Below are 25,842 nucleotides of genomic sequence, written 5' to 3'. Positions count from 1 at the left end.
TTGGTTGGTTTGGTTGGTTTGTTGTTTTACACCGCACTCAGCAATATTCCAGCCATATGACGACGGTCTGTAAACAATCGAGTCTGGACCAACAAGACAAACCAGTGATAGATATCATGACCATCGATCCACAATTGGGATCAATGACATGCTTTAACCAAGTCAGCGAGCCTGACCACCCGATCCCGTTAGTCGCCTCTTACGACAAGCATAGTCGCCTTTTACGGCAAGCATACCTATTCTATCCCGGATCTTCAGTGGTCAGGAGATTAATCTATTACATACGAATTCACGTCTGTTACAATGGCATCTTCTCCAAAGCATTCTTTCTATTTCAGGGAAGCTTGACCAGAAAAGGTTTGACCTCAACTACATATTTTTTATTATGACGCAGTCAGACTTCAACAACTGTGACAATCATAACACACCCAATTGCGTGGATCGATGCTCATGATGTCAATCACTGGATTGTCTGGTCCAGACTCGATTATTTACAGACCGCCCTCATATAGCTGGAATATTGCTGAGTGCGGCGTTAAACCAAAAAACAAACCCCAAAAACATGCCACACATAATGATGACACGTGACAGTGAGTGAACACGATGGTACGCCGCTTCCAGCAATATTTCAGCAATATATCAGCAATATATCAGCTGGAGACATACGAACTGGTTTCGTCTTAACTACAAGTCCTGAATACTAAGCACTTGTCACAGACGAAAAAGTATGGAAGGTCCTTTCTTACCTTGACACTGACACTGGATGTGTTACTGGAAAACATTTGACTTTTTAGCCTAAACTGTAAAAACGTGTACAGGCGATGTCAAGTAGATAAATTGGAGTGGAACAAAACGGTTGGCAAGTGACACGCACACGGTGAACGTCAGGACATTCAGCTAGGACGTATGTGAGACTATTATCCTGACCTCGTTTAGTAAGATAATAAATACAATACAAGCGCTTCAAATATGTATGTACCTCATTAATCCGGACATTCACCGTTCCCAGTATAATCACACATATTAGGAATTGTACGGATAAACGGAATACATAGACGTTCCAAATATCTGACAGTCGGGATGCCAGATTTAAAAGGGGTTTGGATTAAAGGGGTGCCACTGTATTGGACTATTGTATAAATATAAGATTAAGTTTCTTAGTTATAGTCTTTTCAACATTTACACTTTGAATAAATGAATGGGGTGAAATTACAATTAGCTGGAGGAAATGTTAGGGTATTTTGTGAATAAATATCAATATTATATCTTCAAGATAAATTCTTTACGACATGCGGTGGTCAGGCTCGCTGGCTTGGTTGATGCATGTCATCGTATCCCAATTGCTTGGATCGATGCTCATGATGTCAATCACTGGATTGTCTGGTCCAGACTCGATTATTTAAAGACCGCCGTCATATAGCTAGAGTACTGCTTAGTGCGGCGTTAAACAACAAACAAACAAACAAACTTTACGACATGCTCTATCAATAAAAAGGGGCATTCAAGGAATAATTATCAATATGTCTTCAAGTTAAAGTCTTTACAACATTTACATTTCGTTAAAAGGGAGTGTATTAAATTTATATTCTCAAATTCTCAACGGCATTTATTTTTAGAAACTATGGGGGTGGTAACAATACTTTTAATTATTTCTTTTACATTTACTTTTACCAATGTGTTATATATATATATATATATATATATATATATATATATATATATATATATATATATATATATATATATATATATATATATATAAAAAATAAAATAATAAAGTCCACGTTGGTCCATCATCTTCTTTATATCAGTTTCATACATAGTACTTTCGCTGTCTCATGACAGCTCTTCAGTGTAACTGACATTGACATTTACCTCATTTTTGTATATATAATGAGGTAAATGTTCACTCGGTGTACATGTAATATATAATAAATTAATAAAGTCCACGTTAGTCCATCATCTTCTTTATATCAGTTTCAATCATAGTACTTTCGCTGTCTCATGACAACTCTTCAGTGTATATATATAAATGGAATATACTCGAACATTAAGGGAATATTCATCAATAAGTTACGAAGTTAAATTCTTTACATTTACTATTAGATGAAAGGAAAGATCGGCCATTCGGAATGGATTATCCGAAGTGTATAAATATATTCCTTATAACATTTTGCTATTGGGACAAAAGGATGCTGGGACCGAAAGCTGTGGAATGAGAAGAGAGGCTCGCTGTTCCGCGAATACAGCTTACGACACAGCCTTCACCTGACTGACGCGGCGAACCCGAACTCACATCGGTATCGATAATTCATTGGCCCTTGCACTCAGTGACCCCAAACCTGCTCAGTTTCAACCAATTCACAAGCATGACTCGCTGAGGCTTTCGGCTGTTCGATCAATATTGAGCGTTAGGGTGATGTTATGGTTGTCATTGTTATGCATGGTAGACGTTTTTTAAAACATAATACTTATAGTAAAATAATTACGATTATCATTTTTTTAAATTCTTTATGTCACAGTCGTGTTTAATTTAACTGATCAGAAACCGTTATTTTCTATATAGTTTACATGTAGCTTTAAAAAGTGTATATTTATACATATTATTGATGTTTAGATAGCTGAGAAAATGTAGAAAATATTGCGGAATTGAGGATATAAGACAAGAAAATATTGATTCGTTTAATAAATATTACATTTCCATTTACAAAATGTCCTAAAAAAGTATTTAAGAAGTTGATAAACATGTGATCGCTAATTTCAACGCGAATGTTTCCTCTAAGATTGAACAAACCAAAACGATGTCTGTTAATAAATATATCGCTGAACAAATAACTGAAATAAGTCACGTAGACATTGCTGGCGACAGTTATAATCTGCACCTGTTGATCTCGGTCGACCGCAATAGACAAGCTGTCTGTCACCATGTGGTGAAATTGACCAATGTGTTACAAATCACAATATCTCTTTGTGTGATTGGCAGATTTATTGACAACATTTATGGGAGATTTATTACCCTTTTTTCATCAATGAAACCTACTGGTCGGTGCAAATCGCATTGTTTATTACATATGCATAATATTATATATATGAATGAGTGAGATATATTTACTTATGTGTAATGAAATATACATGAGGGTTTTAAGAAGCGTTTTCATATCATATCTACAACAACTAACGTCTCTGTCTGACTGTTTAATTTATTGCATGACAATATTTATCAACAGAGTATTCGCCAGATAACAATGTTTATCTTTATTAACGCACTTGGTCGCCCTCGTTGATGAAGAACCGGCTCAAAAGGGGAACACGCAGGTTTGATTCAAGCCATTCAAACACAACCCTAGTGTCTGATGACTCACATTAATGGCAAATATTAATTTAGCAGTAAACACGCGGTGGTACCAGTGAATGGAGTTTAGTTTCTGTCTTATACAAAGCGTTATTTAGCTCTCTGACTGAGCTATAAGGAAGGCATCGTTTTTCATCATGGGGACGGCAGGGTAGCCTAGTGGTTAAAGTGCCGAATGCCCGGGATCGATTCCCAATACGGGTACGATGTGGGAACCCATTTCTGGTATCCCGTCTTGATATTGCTGGATTATTGCTGAAACAACGTAAAACCGTACTCACTCACTCACGCGTGGCGCCCAATGTTCGATTCCCCACGTATGCTGTTTGAACCAATGTCTGGCGTCTCTCGCTGTTACGTTGCTGGAATATTGCTAAGAACGGCGTTAAACCATACTGGACCGGTCTACGCCCACTCATTCAACCTTACTCATTTACCCAATCACTCACTCAAAATTATCAACTTTGTTAAGACACTCGACGAGATAAATATGTTTATAAAATCCTCTTTCTCAATATTAAACGACACAACTGAAATATCTTAGACACTACTACCTTAATATCGTTACCTTATATTTCAATAGTGTATAGGTATGTACTTTTGAATCTTCAGACCCGTGAAGTCCGGGGTAGAATAGGTCTTCAGCAACCCATACTTGCCGTAAAAGGCGACCATGCTTGTCGTAAGAGGCGGCTAACGGGATCGGGTGGTCAGGATCGCTGACTTGGTTGAAGCATGTCACCGTATCCCAATTGATCGATGCTCATTATGTCAATCACTGGATTGTCTGGTCCAGACTCGATTATTTACAGACCGCCCTCATATAGCTGGAATATTGCTGAGTGCGTCGTTAAAAAACAAACAAACAATTATAAATCTTCACCGCGAGATATTTTTCAGCGTGTTAAAACATCCTTCGCGTATAAATGCAGCAATTGTCCTAACACTGGACTTACTAAGATAACATTTCCGGGGGGCTACCCCTTGTCGATCACGCATTCGCTACACATACAGCTCATTAATACGCGACTCCGGGCGACGCGATCGTACAGGGAACGGCATCAACGGTAGACAAATGGGTAGACTTGCTTCCGCAGCGTGTACACTCTCCTGAATGTTGAACGAAACGGGAAAAATGTCAGGCAAGAATATAAACCCTACAGCTGGACCAGACCCCCTGTATCCGGAATCTCCTTATTCCGGAGAATTATTTCAGGGAATTGCTCTCTCTCTTTATATATATGTTCCAGGCGTAACATCCAGCCTTTAATTCGTTAATCAGGACGATTACACTGAGAACAGTTACATACGGATTATTGAGCTTTCACGGTTTAAAATGATTTAACGAATTTATCGCAAATATGTCTAACATAACTATTGATGTAAATAAACAGCATTATACTTGTCTGTGAGAAAACGAACACAGCTTTTTGTGTAATCATGATGATGATTATTAGGAGGAATGTTATTTGGATGATGATGATGATGATGATGACGACGACGAGGAAGGTGATCAGTAGGAGGAATGTTATTTGGATGATGATGATGATGATGATGCTGATGATGATGATGCTGATGACGACGACGACGAGGAAGGTGATTAGTAGGAGGAATGTTATTTGGATGATGATGATGATGATGATGATGATGCTGCTGATGATGATGACGACGACGACGAGGAAGGTGATTAGTAGGAGGAATGTTATTTGGATGATGATGATGATGATGATGATGATGATGCTGATGATGATGACGACGACGACGAGGAAGGTGATTAGTAGGAGGAATGTTATTTGGATGATGATGATGATGATGATGATGATGACGACGACGACGAGGGAGGTGATCAGTAGGAGGAATGTTATTTTGATGATGATGATCATGATGATCATGATGACGACGACGACGAGGAATGTGATAAGTAGCAGGAATGTTATTTGGATGGTGATGATGATGATCATGATGATCATGATGATGATGACGACGAGGAATGTGATAAGTAGCAGGAATGTTATTTGGATGGTGATGACGACGACGGTGATGGTGCTCACGACGAAGATGTTTATGATGAAAATGACGGGAATGATCTATAGATATAGCACGTGACATAGAACTACAAAAGTATTGTATCTACAAATATAGGATGTAACCTACGTTGTATGCTGTGCTGCTGACGTCCCGCTACACCTGAACCCCGCAGTCCAGGAGTCGTGATGCCAGGGCATCATGCGGACCTCAAGCGTGACACTTGCAACAATTTATCTGGAAAACGAATTAATTTCACTGGTACTGAATTAATGAGGATCGTATGACTTTATCATGAACCATATTAATACGGACTGCATACTGTCACCATAGAGTGCCATAGAGTGCCATAGAGTTCATTTACTTATGAAATTAAACAAAATATGGATAGAACTGCCTGAGATGGGTCGTGATTGACTTATACAGTGTCGAATCTCGTCTATTTTACCTGAAGGCACTTATGAAAGACTCGAGTTTTCTGTATACTAATGATTCATTTTAATAAAATCATTAATATTTGCCTCTCAGGTCAACGAATTGATACTCTGAGCCAATATGTATATCATAGTATAGTACACTTAAACAAGTTTCTACAACCGATTTGTTTAAACCCGCTAACCGTTGAGCGAAGGACAAACACCATGACGCAACCACTTGCTTTTATAAAGGTGGTGATGTTTTGTACTGTCGTTTTATTTGCCATATTCCATTAACCTGATTAGTGAAACACGCTTGACTGGACTTAAAGGGGATGAGGTACGTGAAATTTGAGTCGCTTCTACTTACGGAACGGAACTGAGGGCATGTGTATGTAGACCCCCCGCAGGGTCTGGGTTGCACGTGCACGTTCATCACCCTAGCAACGGGAGGAGGGGGCAGATGCGGTATAATATGAGGTGTAACAGACCAGACCAGTGTAAAAGACCAGTGCTGAGTATATATATATATTTATATGTCTGACTGCTGAGGTATCACATTCAACGGCGCGATGGAAATGTCAATAGTCCCTTTAACAGATACCTGCATTCTGTAGCCTTATACACACGTGTATTGACTCACCGTGGTATATATACTACCTTGAAACTCCATTCATACTGTCAGCATTCACTCACACAGGTGAGAGAGAAGGGGAGGGAGGAGGAAGATAGAGAGACGAAGAGAGAGGACTAAATGACCCCCATACAGAAACAGCGGTCAGTTGAGCTCGAACCTAACAGCGGCGAAGAGAGAGAGGGAGGCGGGCAGCGCGTTGTCAAGCCCAACCGGAAGCCAAGGCATGGACGGGCAGGTTAAGGAGGTGAGAGGACCCACGGACCGTCCAACCGGACTCAAAGCTGACCGCCACAACGCTTTCGATTAGTGGGAACGTGACGTAAGCACACCACGCTACACTACAGGCGGCTTGAGCCCCGAGGGAGAGATCTTGGCTGAAGCGGAGCGGGTGGGCCGTACTTCGAGATACTTAGTTCAGGGTAGCGAGCGCCCGAGACCAAACGCCTTGTGAGGGGGACGGTCGCTCGACGGTCTACCGTGAGCTCGGAAAAGCAGGGAGGGGCAGGTCGCACATAGGCATGGCCTGTTATAAACTCATATATTTCAACGTGCGAGGGAGGGCGGAGTTGACTCGTCTGTGCTTTGCTGCAGCGGGGCTTAACTTTGACGACGTGAGGATTCCCAATAATGAATGGGCGACGATGAAATCGAGTAAGTATTCCACTAATTTTCACTTACTGTCTCCGTCGATAGATTTTTCCGCAATTCAGGTGTTTGCTGATGTTTATTATTGTTTTCCTTTTTTATCACCTGGAAAAATTCGCCGTGCATTGCAAAGCCGGCGTGAGTGGACGCAGCGATATCATCTCTGGGGTCACAGGGTGCAAGTAAATGAGTCTCGCGATCGGAGTCGTGTCGCGTTGAGGGGACCCAAGACTTGGGACGATCAGAAATGCGTTATACGACCCAAGTCTCTGTCATGCACCACTTGCCATCTATAACGTCCAAAATGAGCTTACTAACACTCTTCCATTGTCCATACAGCGATGTATAGTGTTAACCGCAAAGGTTCGTTCTGCGGAAAATATTTCGTCTCTTGTGAGTCTCTCACAATGAAATATGATATATTCTTTTCACGTGTTTTGTGGTTGAAAAGTAGTGTTTAGTTATCGAAGCGGACGCAAGGGAATAACCCCGTTCATCCTTTTCTATATGAATAGATCCCCTGGCCTTGAGTATTATATCCGCCATTTCTTATTTTTAGAGCGAATTGTGTACTGTTGAAGATTTACAAATTCAGGCGTACGCTTCAGCGTTGTCAGTGTCGTACAAACCTATTTAAAATGACAAAACCTCTTACTGCCGGTTCACAATAGATTGGGAACATTAAATGGAAATATGCCATTCAAGAATCGCCCGTACACGGGGAGGCTTATATATCTATCATCTTCCATTAAACTGGATTTTTATATGACATTTCAAGGTGTGACATTTACATACACGAATAAAATCTGTGATGGTATTGTCACGAGTGTTACTTAAAGTCAAGATTTACATATGAAGGTCAATGGGTGTCATTCAATGGGTACACGTGGCTGTCGTATTTTATGTGCATGTACTTGTTTTGTTGAAGAGAGAGAGAGAGAGAGAGAGAGAGAGAGAGAGAGAGAGAGAGAAAGGGAGAGAGAGAGAGAGTTGGCCATGGAATTATTCTGGCTATAGTACTACTATTTCGATCTGTTATAACTGAGAAAAGTGATGTGTTATGTGAAATGGAGTTGAACGTCGCGTCCAAGATTATTGCACGTATATAGCGACGTGTGTGTGTGTGTGTGTGTGTGTGTGTGTGAGACCAGTCCTTAATTAAGCCGATCAGTGCCGTGCGCCAGGCAGGGTAACAACAAATACCATCTTTTAACATCTTTTTGTATGACGCGGCCGGGGATCGAACCCCGGACCTTCCGCTTTCCGGACGGACGCTCTACCACAAGACCGCGGAGGCGGTCAACTGAGAAAAGGATGCCATGGGGGACGCCATTTTTTTATGTTAAAACTTTCGCCGAAGACTTGGTTTGCTTTTCTTCTTGGCTACAGTCTGTCACGTATGTGAGTGAGTGTCGCCGTCATAATGCTTGACTATTGCCCAAAGCAACGTAAAACCATATACACTCACACAACACTGGATGGTAGTGTTTGTTTTCTGTATTGATTTCTTGTATGTAATAGATAGTGGGATAAAATCTTAGGAATGCGTTTGCGTGCGTTTGCACCCATCAAATTAAATTTCCAAACATCCTGGCTATTTTTGGCTTTAAATCATTGGGGAAATCATGCCACATATGTGATCGTTTACCATCTTTGTGACTGACTATTGTCCGTAAGTGAAAAGGCCCAGGAATATCACGACGGGTTCACCGATAATGGGCTTCACGTGTTGTAGTGTATGTGGGGAATCGAACACATGTATCGGGTGTAATAGGTGAGGTGAAATTGGGTTTAACGTCGCGTCCAAGATTATTGCAATTATATAGCGACGTGCATGCACGTGTGTGTGTGTGGCTGCTTGTACTAGTCCGGACTGATGCCGATTTATAGTGCTAGCACACTGAGATACCATGCTGCAGTTTAACTTGAATACCCCACTCAGACACAGTATACTGACTCCGAGCCGACCAGTCCTTGTTTTAGCCCCTTTATGCCGAGCGCCAGACAGGGTAATAACAAATACCATCTTTTAACGTCTTTTGGTATGACGCGGCCGGGGATCGAACCCCGGACCTTCCGCTCGCCGGGCGGACGCTCTACCACTAGACCACGGAGGCGGTTATCGGGTGTGATAAGAGCAAAAGCTTAAACCACAAAGCCAACTCGCCGCCCCAGCATCGATGGACGTTTTTATCCGTGTCTCGCCATTGTGAATACATGTATGGAAGAATGTATGGATGTTGACCCGAGACTGATTTATATCCATACGACATGGTGGGTAGACCATAGCCCCGTGCTGAAAGCGTTCGCTCATTACGATCAAGGTCCGAGTTCGAATCCTCATGTGAAACAAAGTTTCATGACAGTGTTTGATGACAAGTTTTTTGACATATTCGAAACAATACTTAAAACCGGTAGACGTAAAATCACGTATAACGATATAGGGTCACGCGTGGCTCACTCATCATACAATTCACTTGGACAGAGTTGCGTCCCTTAGGCGTGACAGAATCCTATATCCGCGGGTTCCAATCCCAGATTACACCTGGTTATGGTACTAGGTTTGTCAGCACCATACCTCGCTCGTGGGTTTCACCCAAACTGGTAACCGTCTAATTTTTCACTTCCGCCTTTCCTCCAACATCACAGCTCATTGGTTGCAGCGTTTCCTCGTCGCGAAGACCCGGGTTCGATTCCCCACATAGGTACAAATTTTGAAACCCCTTTCTCGTGTCCCTGCCGTGGTATTGCAGTAATAATGTTAAAAGCAGCGTAAAACAATACTTAATTAAATTGTAAAAAGGTACATAACGAGAAGCCTATCCATTGACATCTACAAAACATTTACACAGTGAAACACCGTGCGTCCGACCACCCGCCTCGTTCAACCGGAACTTGATTCGATGATTTCATTGGGAACGATGTCGTGCCGATTAACGAGGTTGCACAGAGGACATTCTAGAGCAATGTTCAATCCCTGTTTCACGAGGATGGGGTCAGGTCGTAATGGTTTTACTCTTATCACACAACCACTGTAGAATCGGGCCACCTCAGCCACTTCTTGAGAATTCTTGACTGGACGCTTGCCTTGAGCAAGTTTTTGCCTTGAACAAACACCGAGTCAGCTAACGCACTAACGGAAACAAAACCCGCCTGGTCACATAAAGAGCCTGGTGAAACGTTAGCAACAAAAAATACTGATTCCTGAATATCTCTGAGGTAAGGAATGTGTTCACATTATTGCAAATCTATCTCACCGTAGTCTCCCAGGTCCAAAAATATATTAGAAAAATAATCCATCTCAAGTCTAGAATGATTTGGCAAGTCTAGATTGCCTCGGCTCTAGGCCTGAAATTAAACCTGGTTCTGGGCTCCATTTGAATTATATTTTTTTATTTTGTAGATATATATTTTTAATATGATACTTTATTTCTGGGATTAAATGTTACTCTAATCGCACGCTAAGACTTACCTTGTAGCTACCATAGTGATCGTGTAATGTACTGTGTATGCGATATCTGTAAAATCTGGGTTTTCATGAAAATACATATCTATCTGATTGAAACAAAATTGAAAAAAAACATGATGCACACGCCTCTCTATATCATAAGCGCCTGCCTCGAATAAATATCAAGCGCTGATTAAGTGATTTACGGTAAGTGAGTTCTTCACAACCGTGGAAACGATGCGACGAATTATAACATGGCGATGCTATCAGATCGGTGATGAATGAACACATATTGCCTATATCGAAATCAATGACACCATGCATTTCAATGTGTCATTCAGCGCCGTCACGTTACAATACTGAGTCACTGTCTTCTTCCAAGCAGCCCTAACCTAGAAAACACCACCACGTGCCGAAGTCGATGTGCAATCGATCCGCTTCAACTAGACTTTGTACCGGGCTTGAGATTGAATATACTTAGCCATGTTGCTTCGTGCTTGCTAACGTACTCAAGCTCTTTGTTCACAGTGCCTCTCCGGTCTCGGTGCAAAGGGACTCAATATGCAGGCTTTTAAAAACAGTTTATTTGCTTTTTTCTGCCAAGAGCCACGGCATAATCACCCAATATCACAACCTGACAAAGAACGGGTAGAATTTCGCTTCCACGATTCGACTTTCAATAAAGCCTATCTTTCCACCTGCACGTCGTAAAATTGGCATTCAATATTGAATCTTTTTGAAAATAATGGCGAGTCTTGTAGTAGATTGAATAATATCGTCATTAATGGGTAATTATCGGGCCAGAACGTCACTGACACTTCCTAACGAGTATCAAATTTAAGAGCATGGCTGTTTCTATTATCCGCCATTTTTCGCGTTGTACGTTTCTGAAATCAATGATTTAGACAGTCATTGCTCGAAAATAGTATAATTTTACTATGAATTATAAAACTAGATACATTATTGACGAAACAAAGAAACGGAGACTGCCTGCATCCGTACGTCATTAAGTTGACATGTTTTTTATGGTAAATTTTCCCCTTAATAAATAATTGATGACAATTTATCGTTCGCTCATCGGGAAATTCGTTATTTTAAACCAACTAGCCGTATGAGAAATGGGAAATTGATTATATTAATTAGAAAGCGAGACATTAAAAGTACCGTTGCGTCGAGAAACCTGCTGAGGCTGTATTGAGCGAGTGTAGTATTTCATCGCAGATATGTTTCATTTATATTATTATCCCGGCATATTGAATGTTCGTGCTTCGTTATTAACCAGTGGTTGATACTGACAAGATATTCGCTATAAACGACAAAAACGACATTGCATTCAATGCAAAGAAGTTTGTTTTATCAAACGGCATTTTTTTTAAATATAATAATTGACGGCCCTTAGAAACACAACTAACTCTTTAATTGAGCGTCACAGTCATGGTAAATAAATATGTTATTGTACTTTCAATTTCTCAGGGTATTGTTGAAGAAAGAAAAAATATAACTTGAAGCAAACGCCTCTGTGATGAAATAATTACGTACCTGTATGTATGGACTTTCCCGGATACACAAACGATCAACGCTTATTCAGGGACGTAATTAAGGCAATATCGGATAACTTTAGGGAGCATATAGAGGTCGAGGGGCGGCCGGGTAGCCTAGTGGTTAAAGCGTTCGCTCGTCACGCCGAAGACCCGGGTTCGATTCCCGACATGGGTACAATGTGTGAAGCCCATTTCTGATGTCCCCCGCCGTGATATTGCTGGAATATTGCTAAAAGCGGCGTAAAACCATACTCACTCACCCACTCACTATAGAGGTTGAATCATGTTTTGTTCTTGTCACGGAACATCCGGATTGATTCACAATGTGAATCCCATTGTTTCTTGAATAATGCTTACAGCTGCTCACGTTCCTAGTTTTACTCGTTCACATCCATGGCTTCACACTGAATTCTTACCTGAAATAGCCCATGGGATGAAATGTGTGGAATATATAGTTCTCATAAACTCTACTTTACGCGTCGTCGTCAAAGATGCGCTATTGGCGGTAACATGTTGACAGTGACAAGATGATAACGATTCGAGTGTTGGGTTATTTCACGGGTGGCCCAGTCGTCTAAGGCGCCGCGATTCGCTGTGCAGAGTTGCGTCCCTTGGGCACGCCAGAAACCTATGATGATGGGTTCGAATCCCGGTTCGCCCCGATTATGTTTCTAGGTTTATCAGCACCATACCCGTGTTCGTGGGTTTCACCGAAGTGGTAAACGTCTGAGACCTGCATCACTTCGGGCTTTCCTCCCACGTTAAACATACACGCCGTGATATAACTGGAATACTGTTAAAAGCGGCGTAAAACCTGACTCACTCACTCACAATATCGTCAAAATGTTTTATGGTAGACGTGTAGAACACATTTCCAAATCGTCTCAATAACAAAAATGATTTTGATGCAAATCCCTATTTTGTTCCCATGTTGTTTAGGTGAACAATTGACTTGTCTTTGCATGTGTTTGTGACGGATGCCACCGCTTACCTGTCGCGACCACCAGGTATCATCACTATTTCATAGTGATTCATACGCCCATGCTTATGATGCAGTTGGAATCGTGCACCGGGCTCTGCTTTTGGCAGAGATATCTGATGGTGATGGGGAGGGTTGTGTTGCTTCCATAACGCAAAGAGACGACTAACGGGATCGGGTGGTCAGGCGCGCTGAATTGGTTGATGCATGTCATTGTGTCCCAATTGCGTAGATCGATGCTCATAATATCAAACACTGGATTGTCTGGTCCAGACTCGATTATTTTCAGACCGCCGTCATATAAATTGAATATTGCTGAGTGCTGTGTTAAACAACAAACAAACAAACAAACAAAAGTAAAGCAAAGCAAAGGCTTCTCATACCGAAAACGTGGGTTTAATGTGGGAAGCCCATTTCTGGTGTCAGCAGCTGTGATATTGCTGGAATATCGCTCAAAGCGGCGTAAGACAATACTCTGTCATTCACTCTTGGGAATAGGTCCCGGAGATGTGAAATACCTTGAATATTGAACAATACATGTTTGGGGGTCATGAATATGTTTTGGGATATGTTTTATGAAATTGTTTGCTCAGTGTTCACTACAAAAAGATATCCCCCAAACTATTCATGACCCCTAACTTTATGTGATCGGTATATTTCAAGTACGAGATTTAAGAGATATTTGCTTTGGCCATAAAGTACTTCTCGTAACAGATCCTTCTTAAGTTGACATCAGAGAGAAAAAACTTACAATTTGATATCCAAACTACGGAAAATTCCACGAACAAAGAATAACTTGTTCCGGTCAGAGTATGGATAAAGTTCAAAGAAGGAAAGATTAGACGGGCTGGTGCCTGACTAACCAAAAGAAAACATGCCCCGATACTGCTTATGTTACATTGAGAGGAACTCGGGGCTTGTTTAGGTGTACGCGAGACTATCAAAACATCACCAATACCTGCTTCAGGTTGACTGGTGAAAGTCCCATAAACACCGTCGTATCTACCGGCATAATCTTTCTTTTAATTTACATCTACCATAGTGACGAGTTCCACATGGATTAGATGCTTCGAAGAAACACTGCTTCCATTCAGAAGCCTCGTGGTTTACTCGAGGCGCTCGGCGAAGGTTAACGGAATCAGGTTATTCGGCGAAAACGCCCGATGGGTTCTGAGTGTCGGTCTGAAGATAGTGCACGTATTTCTCCAGTTGCAGAGGAATGGTTGAGTACAGTAATTGAACTCAAGCCTTGGCACTGGGTGCAGCCTAATTCTCGATATGTCTGCTTCTGTTTCTTGATATCAGCGTCATTATCTCAGAGATGTCGAGGTGAAGTGCTTCCCGCCGAGGCGGTAAACGTTGAGGGATGGCGGTTGTTAAAGGGACACTGCCACTTTACAAAGCATTATATAAGCAAGATTTATAATATGTATTTTATTTTTCCCCATATCGCATGATTGTTTCGATGTTGTTTTTGAGGATCATTATTTTGATATTTTTTTATTTTAATTCTTTTATGTAGGTTTCTATAATTTTGTGTCGTTATTTTGCTTTTTTGCTTTTACTTTTTCTTTCATTGTTTGTTTTGGCTATTTTTCGTTTTATTTTGTTGTGTATTATTTGCTTCGGGGTATTTTAGGGTGTGTTTATTTAAACAGAGGAAAATAACCTTTCAGGTTAAGTTTAAAATCTGATTATTTTTATTATAAAATATTATTCTGCCCTTTGTCATTGTATATAAACGCATTGCTTATGTCGTTAGGAAGGACATAATTGCAGTGGGGGCCCAGTTTGAAGTTATACTTGTGTATTAATCAAACATAAACTCCCGTGGGTCGCATACCATGGAAAGAACTTGAATATTGTCCATTTTGGAACTGTTGAAATCAATGCTGTCGGGTTGGTGCTCTGAACTACTTCCTAAGCCAACCAGATCTCGGGATTCTTTCTCACTCTGGTCTATTTACGCCTCAGAGTTGCAATTTTTTATGGTCGCAGATGTTGTGTTTGTTTTTTTCAAACGATTCGTCTCACGTCCGGAACGAAGATACGTACATTTTCTGAAGTTTACATCTCAAGGACGTATTTATATCATAGAACATTAAATGGTAGATTCGTCGGTTCTGAATTACTAAAGCCGTTTGATCCAAAGGGTGTAAAATCGTCAGGTTGAGTGAGTACATCGTGTGGCACCGTTGTGATGCCTGATCTTAACTTCCGTTCTTTAACACTGATTACCGACAGTTGTAACGCTATGCTCGCTTTATGGATCATGGCCCAGGCCTGTGCTGGAGTGAGTGAGTTAGTTGGGTTTAACGCCGCTTTTAACAGTATTCCAGTTATATCACGGCGTGTCAGCTTAAAGTGGGAGGAAAGCCCGAAGTGATGCAGGTCTCAGACGTTTACCACTTCGGTGAAACCCACGAGCACGGGTATGGTGCTGACAAACCTAGAAACATAATCGGAGCGAACCGGGATTCGAACCCACAATCATAGGTTTCTGGCGTGCCAAAGGGACGCAACTCTGTACAGCGAATCGCGGCGCCTCAGACGACTGGGCCACCCGTGCCCCCGCCTATGCTAGAACATGTTCTTTATTATTTCGTATGCGTGCTGGTTCTTAAGTGAAAACCTTACACCCACTCCCGACCCCAGAATCCAGCTCTTTATAGAGAGCGTACGGTATATATATTTACATCGAGTGAATGGGTTCATGCTTTAACAGGAACCTTTATTCCCCGACAACCTACAAGGGTCCATTAGCATGGCTGTGCGCCTTTAAACCCGCCGTCGCTGTTTTGAATCGGATTACTGCCAAGAATGCAGATACCGCAGACAATACCAATGTACTTGACATCTTCTTAAGATTTGTTCACGTCGGATTCTCAGACATAACGAGTACCACCAAGTGGGTTTCTGTAGAGCAGCGTTGACGCAAGAGCCGGCTTGGTGTTTCCGCTCAAACCGCGTTTTGTCGAACTCGGTTATCGTGGTATACTGCCCCCCGGACCTTATGGCCGGTTTCACCGGTCGCGTCAAGTGATATTAACGGGAATCGGGTTGGTTGTGTCCTTTAAGCTGAAGGCGTACTGTATACAACACTGACCAGCTTACTATATATGAGGAGCACACTTTATAACCTACCACGAGTTATGAAAATCGCACTAAATAACCTCGAGGATACAACAAAGATGTGTATACTTAAATGGAGAATCTCACGCAAGTGTCTTTTGATATCAAATATATCTACACAATTCAATAAAAGTTAAAACGTCCGAGGCTTGCCGAGGAGTTTTAAACTTTTATCGACGAGTGTTGATATATTGATATCAAAAGACCCAAGGGTGAGATTATATTTATCATCCAACATCATTCTTCCAACTTCTTCAGTTTGTAGACAGTAATAAGCAGTGTCTTTAATAAGTGTAAAAAGCACTGCTTACAGCTTCAGTAGCAGAGGCATTAGTAATGTCATTTCATTGTGACGCCATGGTAAATATGACGTCACAATGGTCTGCAAAGCATTGTGATGCAATTTCCTTGCAGCGATATCTACAATGTATATATCGTTTGATCTCACCCAAGCGATATCTCCTGTGGGAGCCAGTTTTGGATGATAATATGCTATATCTACGAGATAGGAGAATGCTTTATATCCTGAATCTACGTGATAGAAAGAGAAGTTTAATATTCAAGAGCTCCGAGACAGGATTAGCACGCTTTATTTCCAACATTTACGCCACACGATGAGCACAACATTTTTAATGTGCGAAACACACTTTATATCCTACAGGTACGATATAGAGTTGGTTGGTTTGTTGTTTAACGCCGCACTCAGCAATATTCCAGCTTTATGACAGCGGTCTGTAAATAATCGAGTCTGGACCAGACAGTCCAGTGATTGACATCATGAGCATCGATCCACGCAATTGGGATCGATGACATGCATCAACCAAGTCAGCGAGCCTGACCACCCGATCCCGTTAGTCGCCTTTTACGACAAGCATAGCCACCTTTTACGGCAAGCATGGGTTGCTGAAGACCTATTCTACCCTTTATAGACTATGCGATATTCGCTTCATACCCTACAGGTACAAGATACGAGGAGCACACTTTGTATCCTACATGTACCAGGTAGAGGAACGTACCTGTACTTTATATCCTATAGGTACGAGATATAAGGACCACACTTTATATCCAATATCAACAAGATAAGATAACCACACTTTATATCATATATCTACAAGATAGAACATGTTATATCCTACTGGTACAAAATAGGATTACGCTTAAATTTATAACCCGCATCTACGAAATATAAGGACGAAACTTTATATAAAATTATTTTTATTTTCCTAGATAGTACCAAGGCGATTGTCCATTTATGCAACCGTTATAATCCATCTGACCACTTTTTTCATGATAACCGAACCATTCCACATCCGCTGATACCTTAAAGATAAAAAAGATTCCAATCGAAACGTACCATCGAAATGTATGATTTAATTATATCATTAAGTGATTCCATATCGTACATGGTTGGAATCCTTGAAGGAATTCATGGCACCATAACAGTTCCGTGTATCGTTTGCACCAGGCAGTTAAAACAAAAACGGTTCCCATGAAACAAGAGGCCCGTGGCATTTGGGAGAACAGGAAGCACTTGTAACGTTAGTATGTTGTGTAGTACTTGAAATGTCAAGAGGTGAGAAAGGTTAACGATCCGTCCACACAAGACGAATGAACCAAGCGGCAATCAACCCTACCGTCTTAGGTGTCCGTTAAGTGGTGTACTTGTGTATGTGCGCAGACATAGATGTAGTCTTTCCAAGCCTCCACTGTGCCATATATATCATTGTCACTCAAACATGCCATCAACACATGCTGCCTTGCCACATATTTCACAACCTCAGTTCCACGTCAACGTCAACAATCACTGTCATGTTACAGATAACAGTGACCAATCGCTGTCACGCCTCACACACCTTCAACACTCACTGTCGTGATGAACGACCGTCAACACTCACTGTCATGTTACACACGCCGTCAACACTCACTGTCTTGTAACTCACGCCGTCAACACTCACTGTCTTGTTACACGAGCCGTCAACAGTCACTGGCATGTTACATACGCCGTCAACAGTCACTGTCTTGTTACATACGCCGTCAACACTCACTGTCTTGTTATTCACGCCGTCAACACTCACTGTCTTGTTACACACGCCGTCAACACTCACTGTCATGTTACACACGTCGTCAACACTCACTGTCTTGTTACACACGCCGTCAACACTCACTGTCTTGTTACTCACGCCGTCAACACTCACTGTCTTGTTACACACGCCGTCAACACTCACTGTCTTCTTACTCACGCCGTCAACACTCACTGTCTTGTTACTCACGCCGTCAACACTCACTGTCTTGTTACACACGCCGTCAACAGTCACTGTCTTGTTACACACGCCGTCAACACTCACTGTCTTGTTACTCACGCCGTCAACACTCACTGTCTTGTTACTCACGCCGTCAACACTCACTGTCTTGTTACTCACGCCGTCAACACTCACTGTCTTGTTACACACGCCGTCAACAATCACTGTCTTGTTACACACGCCGTCAACAGTCACTGTCTTGTTACACACGCCGTCAACACTCACTGTCTTCTTACTCACGCCGTCAACACTCACTGTCTTGTTACACAGCCGTCAACACTCACTGTCTTGTTACACAAGCCGTCAACAGTCACTGTCTTGTTACACACGCCGTCAACAGTCACTGTCTTGTTAGACACGCCGTCAACAGTCACTGTCTTGTTACACACGCCGTCAACAGTCACTGTCTTGTTACACACGCCGTCAACACTCACTGTCTTGTTACACACGCCGTCAACACTCACTGTCTTGTTACTCATGCCTTCAACACTCACTGTCTTGTTACACACGCCGTCAACACTCACTGTCATGTTACACGCGCCGTCAACACTCACTGTCTTGTTATTCATGCCGTCAACAGTCACTGTCTTGTTACACACGCCGTCAACACTCACTGTCTTGTTAGACACGCCGTCAACACTCACTGTCTTGTTACACAGCCGTCAACACTCATTGTCTTCTTACTCACGCCGTCAACACTCACTGTCTTGTTAGACACGCCGTCAACAATCACTGTCATGTTACACAGCCGTCACCACTTACTGTCATGTTACACACGCCGTCGTCAACAGTCACTGTCTTGTTACTCACACCGTCAACACTCACTGTCTTGTTACACACGCCGTCAACACTCACTGAAATGTTACATAGCCGTCAACACTCACTGTCTTGTTACACACGCCGTCAACACTCACTGTCTTGTTAGACACGCCGTCAACACTCACTGTCTTGTTACACAGCCGTCAACACTCATTGTCTTGTTACTCACGCCGTCAACACTCACTGTCTTGTTACACACGCCGTCAACAATCACTGTCATGTTACAAAGCCGTCAACACTCACTGTCATGTTACACACGCCGTCAACACTCACTGTCTTGTTACATAGCCGTCAACACTCTCTGTCTTGTTACACACGCCGTCGTCAACAGTCACTGTCTTGTTACACACGCCGTCGTCAACAGTCACTGTCTTGTTACTCACGCCGTCAACACTCACTTACATGTTACACAGCCGTCAACACTCACTGTCTTGTTACACACGCCGTCGTCAACAGTCACTGTCTTGTTACTCACGCCGTCAACACTCACTGTCTTGTTACACACGCCGTCAACACTCACTGTCTTCTTACTCACGCCGTCAACACTCACTGTCTTGTTACTCACGCCGTCAACACTCACTGTCTTGTTACACACGCCGTCAACAGTCACTGTCTTGTTACACACGCCGTCAACACTCACTGTCTTGTTACTCACGCCGTCAACACTCACTGTCTTGTTACTCACGCCGTCAACACTCACTGTCTTGTTACACACGCCGTCAACACTCACTGTCTTGTTACACACGCCGTCAACACTCACTGTCTTGTTACACACGCCGTCAACAGTCACTGTCTTGTTACACACGCCGTCAACACTCACTGTCTTGTTACTCACGCCGTCAACACTCACTGTCTTGTTACACAGCCGTCAACACTCACTGTCATGTTACAAAGCCGTCAACACTCACTGTCATGTTACACACGCCGTCAACACTCACTGTCTTGTTACATAGCCGTCAACACTCACTGTCTTGTTACACACGCCGTCAACAGTCACTGTCTTGTTAGACACGCCGTCAACAGTCACTGTCTTGTTACACACGCCGTCAACAGTCACTGTCTTGTTACACACGCCGTCAACACTCACTGTCTTGTTACACACGCCGTCAACACTCACTGTCTTGTTACTCATGCCTTCAACACTCACTGTCTTGTTACACACGCCGTCAACACTCACTGTCATGTTACACGCGCCGTCAACACTCACTGTCTTGTTATTCATGCCGTCAACAGTCACTGTCTTGTTACACACGCCGTCAACACTCACTGTCTTGTTAGACACGCCGTCAACACTCACTGTCTTGTTACACAGCCGTCAACACTCATTGTCTTCTTACTCACGCCGTCAACACTCACTGTCTTGTTAGACACGCCGTCAACAATCACTGTCATGTTACACAGCCGTCACCACTTACTGTCATGTTACACACGCCGTCGTCAACAGTCACTGTCTTGTTACTCACGCCGTCAACACTCACTGTCTTGTTACACACGCCGTCAACAATCACTGTCATGTTACAAAGCCGTCAACACTCACTGTCATGTTACACACGCCGTCAACACTCACTGTCTTGTTACATAGCCGTCAACACTCTCTGTCTTGTTACACACGCCGTCAACACTCATTGTCTTGTTACTCACGCCGTCAACACTCACTGTCTTGTTACACACGCCGTCAACACTCACTGTCTTGTTACATAGCCGTCAACACTCACTGTCATGTTACACACGCCGTCAACACTCACTGTCTTGTTACTCACGCCGTCAACACTCACTGTCTTGTTACACACGCCGTCAACACTCACTGACATGTTACATAGCCGTCAACACTCTCTGTCTTGTTACACACGCCGTCGTCAACAGTCACTGTCTTGTTACACACGCCGTCGTCAACAGTCACTGTCTTGTTACACACGCCGTCAACACTCACTTACATGTTACACAGCCGTCAACACTCACTGTCTTGTTACACACGCCGTCGTCAACAGTCACTGTCTTGTTACACACGCCGTCAACACTCACTGTCTTGTTACACACGCCGTCGTCAACAGTCACTGTCTTGTTCTTGTTACACAGCCGTCAACATTCACTGTCAGGTTACACAGCCGTCAACATTCACTGTCTTGTTACACACGCCGTCAACACTCACTGACATGTTACATAGCCGTCAACACTCACTGTCTTGTTACACACGCCGTCAACACTCACTGTCTTGTTACACGGTCGTCAACACTCACTGTCTTGTTACACTCACCGTCAACACTCACTGTCTTGTTACACAGTCGTCAACACTAACTGTCTTGTTACACTCGTCGTCAACACTCACTGTCTTGTTATACACGCCGTCAACACTCACTGTCTTGTTACACACGCCGTCGTCAACAGTCACTGTCTTGTTACTCACCCCGTCAACACTCACTGTCTTGTTACATACGCCGTCAACACTCACTGTCTTGTTACACACGCCGTCAACATTCACTGTCTTGTTACATACGCCGTCAACACTCACTGTCTTGTTACACACGCCGTCAACACTCACTGTCTTGTTACACACGCCGTCAACACTCACTGTCTTGTTACACACGCCGTCATCAACACTAACTGTCATGTTACACAGCCGTCAACACTCACTGTCTTGTTACATACGCCGTCAACACTCACTGACATGTTACACACGCCGTCAACACTCACTGTCTTGTTACACACGCCGTCGTCAACACTCTCTGTCTTGTTACACACGCCGCCAACACTCACTGTCATGTTACACAGCTGTCATAACTCACTGTCTTGTTACACACGCCGTCGTCAACACTCTCTGCCATGTTACACAGCCGTCAACACCCACTGTCTTGTTACACACGCCGTCGTCAACACTCACTGTCATGTTACACAGCCGTCAACACTCACCGTCTTGTTACTCACGCCGTCAACACTCACTGTCATGTTACACAGCCGTCAACAGTCACTGTCTTGTTACACAGTCGTCAAAATTCACTGTCTTGTTACACAGCCGTCAACACTCACTGTCTTGTTACACAGCCGTCAACACTCACTGTCTTGTTACACAGCCGTCAACACTCACTGTCTTGTTACACACGCCGTCAACACTCACTGTCTTGTTACTCATGCCGTCAACACTCACTGTCTTGTTACACACGCCGTCAACACTCACTGTCTTGTTACACAGCCGTCAACACTCACTGTCTTGTTACACAGTCGTCAACACTCACTGCCTTGTTACACACGCCGTCAACACTCACTGTCTTTTTACACAGCCGTCAACACTCACCGTCTTTTTACACGCCGTCGTCAACAGTCACTGTCTTGTTACACACGCCGTCAACACTCACTGTCTTGTTACACACGCCGTCAACACCCACTGTCAGGTTACACAGCCGTCAACACTCACTGTCATGTTACACACGCCGTCGCAACACTCACTGCCATGTTACACAGCCGTCAACACTCACTGTCTTGTTACACACGCCGTCGTCAACACTCACTGTCATGTTACAGACGCCACAGATTGCCATTCTGCACATTAGGTAGTGAGACAATGACTGCTACGATACACATACCGGAAACAATGACAGTTACGATACACATACCGGAAACAATGACTGCTACGACACACATACTGGAAACAATGACTGCTACGATACACATACCGGAAACAATGACAGCCACGATACACATACCGGAAACAATGACAGCTATGATACACATACCGGAAACAATGACAGCTACGATACACATACCGGAAACAATGACAGCTATGATACACATACCGGAAACAATGACAGCCACGATACACATACCGGAAACAATGACAGCTACGACACACATACCGGAAACAATGACAGCTATGATACACATACCGGAAACAATGACAGCTACGATACACATACCGGAAACAATGACAGCTACGATACACATACCGGAAACAATGACAGCCACGATACACATACCGGAAACAATGACAGCTATGATACACATACCGGAAACAATGACAGCTACGATACACATACCGGAAACAATGACAGCTATGATACACATACCGGAAACAATGACAGCCACGATACACATACCGGAAACAATGACAGCTACGACACACATACCGGAAACAATGACAGCTATGATACACATACCGGAAACAATGACAGCTACGATACACATACCGGAAACAATGACAGCTATGACACACATACCGGAAACAATGACAGCTACGATACACATACCGGAAACAATGACTACCATGATACACATACCGGAAACAATGACAGCAACGATACTCAAACCGGAAACAATGACAGTTACGATACACATACCGGAAACAATGACTGCCACGATACACATACTGGAAACAATGACTGCTACGATACACATACCGGAAACAATGACAGCAACGATACTCAAACCGGAAACAATGACAGCTACGATACACATACCGGAAACAATGACAGCTATGATACACATACCGGAAACAATGACAGCTACGATACACATACCGGAAACAATGACAGCTGCGATACACATACCGGAAACAATGACAGCCACGATACACATACCGGAAACAATGACAGCTATGATACACATACCGGAAACAATGACAGCTACGATACACATACCGGAAACAATGACAGCTATGATACACATACCGGAAACAATGACAGCCACGATACACATACCGGAAACAATGACAGCTACGACACACATACCGGAAACAATGACAGCTATGATACACATACCGGAAACAATGACAGCTACGATACACATACCGGAAACAATGACAGCTATGACACACATACCGGAAACAATGACAGCTACGATACACATACCGGAAACAATGACTACCATGATACACATACCGGAAACAATGACAGCAACGATACTCAAACCGGAAACAATGACAGTTACGATACACATACCGGAAACAATGACTGCCACGATACACATACTGGAAACAATGACTGCTACGATACACATACCGGAAACAATGACAGCAACGATACTCAAACCGGAAACAATGACAGCTACGATACACATACCGGAAACAATGACTACCATGATACACATACCGGAAACAATGACTACCATGATACACATACCGGAAACAATGACTACCATGATACACATACCGGAAACAATGACTGCTACGATACACATACCGGAAACAATGACAGCCACGATACACATACCGGAAACAATGACAGCTACGATACACATACCGGAAACAATGACTGCTACGATACACATACCGGAAACAATGACAGCTACGATACAGATCATGGAAACAATGACAGCTACGATACACATACCGGAAACAATGACAGCTACGATACACATACCGGAAACAATGACAGCTACGATACACATACCGGAAACAATGACAGCCACGATACACATACCGGAAACAATGACAGCTACGATACACATACCGGAAACAATGACAGCTACGATACACATACCGGGAACAATGACTGCCACGATACACATACCGGAAACAATGACTACCATGATACACATACCGGAAACAATGACTACCATGATACACATACCGGAAACAATGACTACCATGATACACATACCGGAAACAATGACTGCTACGATACACATACCGGAAACAATGACAGCCACGATACACATACCGGAAACAATGACAGCTACGATACACATACCGGAAACAATGACTGCTACGATACACATACCGGAAACAATGACAGCTACGATACAGATCATGGAAACAATGACAGCTACGATACACATACCGGAAACAATGACAGCTACGATACACATACCGGAAACAATGACAGCTACGATACACATACCGGAAACAATGACAGCCACGATACACATACCGGAAACAATGACAGCTACGATACACATACCGGAAACAATGACAGCTACGATACACATACCGGGAACAATGACTGCTACGATACACATACCGGAAACAATGACAGCCACGGTACACATACCGGAAACAATGACAACATACCGGAAACAATGACAGCCACGATACACATACCGGAAACAATGACAGCTACGATACACATACCGGAAACAATGACAGCTACGATACACATACCGGAAACAATGACAGCCACGGTACACATACCGGAAACAATGACTGCCACGATACACATACCGGAAACAATGACAGCTACGATACACATACCGGAAACAATGACAGCTACGATACACATACCGGAAACAATGACAGCTACGATACACATACCGGAAACAATGACAGCCACGGTACACATACCGGAAACAATGACAGCTACGACACACATACCGGAAACAATGACAGCTACGATACACATACCGGAAACAATGACAGCCACGATACACATACCGGAAACAATGACTGCTACGATACACATACCGGAAACAATGACTGCTACGATACACACTGCACACATTATGTTGACAAGTACGGCCACGCCCCAGTGTTTGTTTGTTGGTTGTTTAACGCTACACTCGGCAATTTTCCAGGTATATGACAGCGGTCTGTAAATAAATCGAGTCTGGACCAGACAATTCAG

The 25,842-nt window shown here is 43.0% G+C and overlaps 1 protein-coding gene across 1 annotated transcript in view; it reads left to right on the top strand.

Moving 5' to 3' along the window:
* The first annotated feature begins 6,419 nt into the window (after positions 1–6,419).
* The window catches only part of LOC124136336 (S-crystallin SL11-like), a 57,543-nt gene continuing 38,120 nt past the window's right edge, over positions 6,420–25,842 (top strand). Inside the window, exon 1 of the mRNA XM_046502239.2 lies at positions 6,420–7,081. Within this exon, the coding sequence (XP_046358195.1) occupies positions 6,949–7,081 (133 nt within the window). The 5' untranslated portion in view covers positions 6,420–6,948. The remainder of the gene's footprint in view (positions 7,082–25,842) is intronic.

This window comes from Haliotis rufescens, unplaced genomic scaffold, assembly GCF_023055435.1.
Source record: "Haliotis rufescens isolate VD_foot unplaced genomic scaffold, xgHalRufe1.0.p SCAF_22, whole genome shotgun sequence".
Lineage (NCBI taxonomy): Eukaryota > Metazoa > Mollusca > Gastropoda > Lepetellida > Haliotidae > Haliotis > Haliotis rufescens.
Note: the sequence above shows the minus strand (reverse complement) of the source record. Positions and strands in the feature narration are given on the sequence as shown.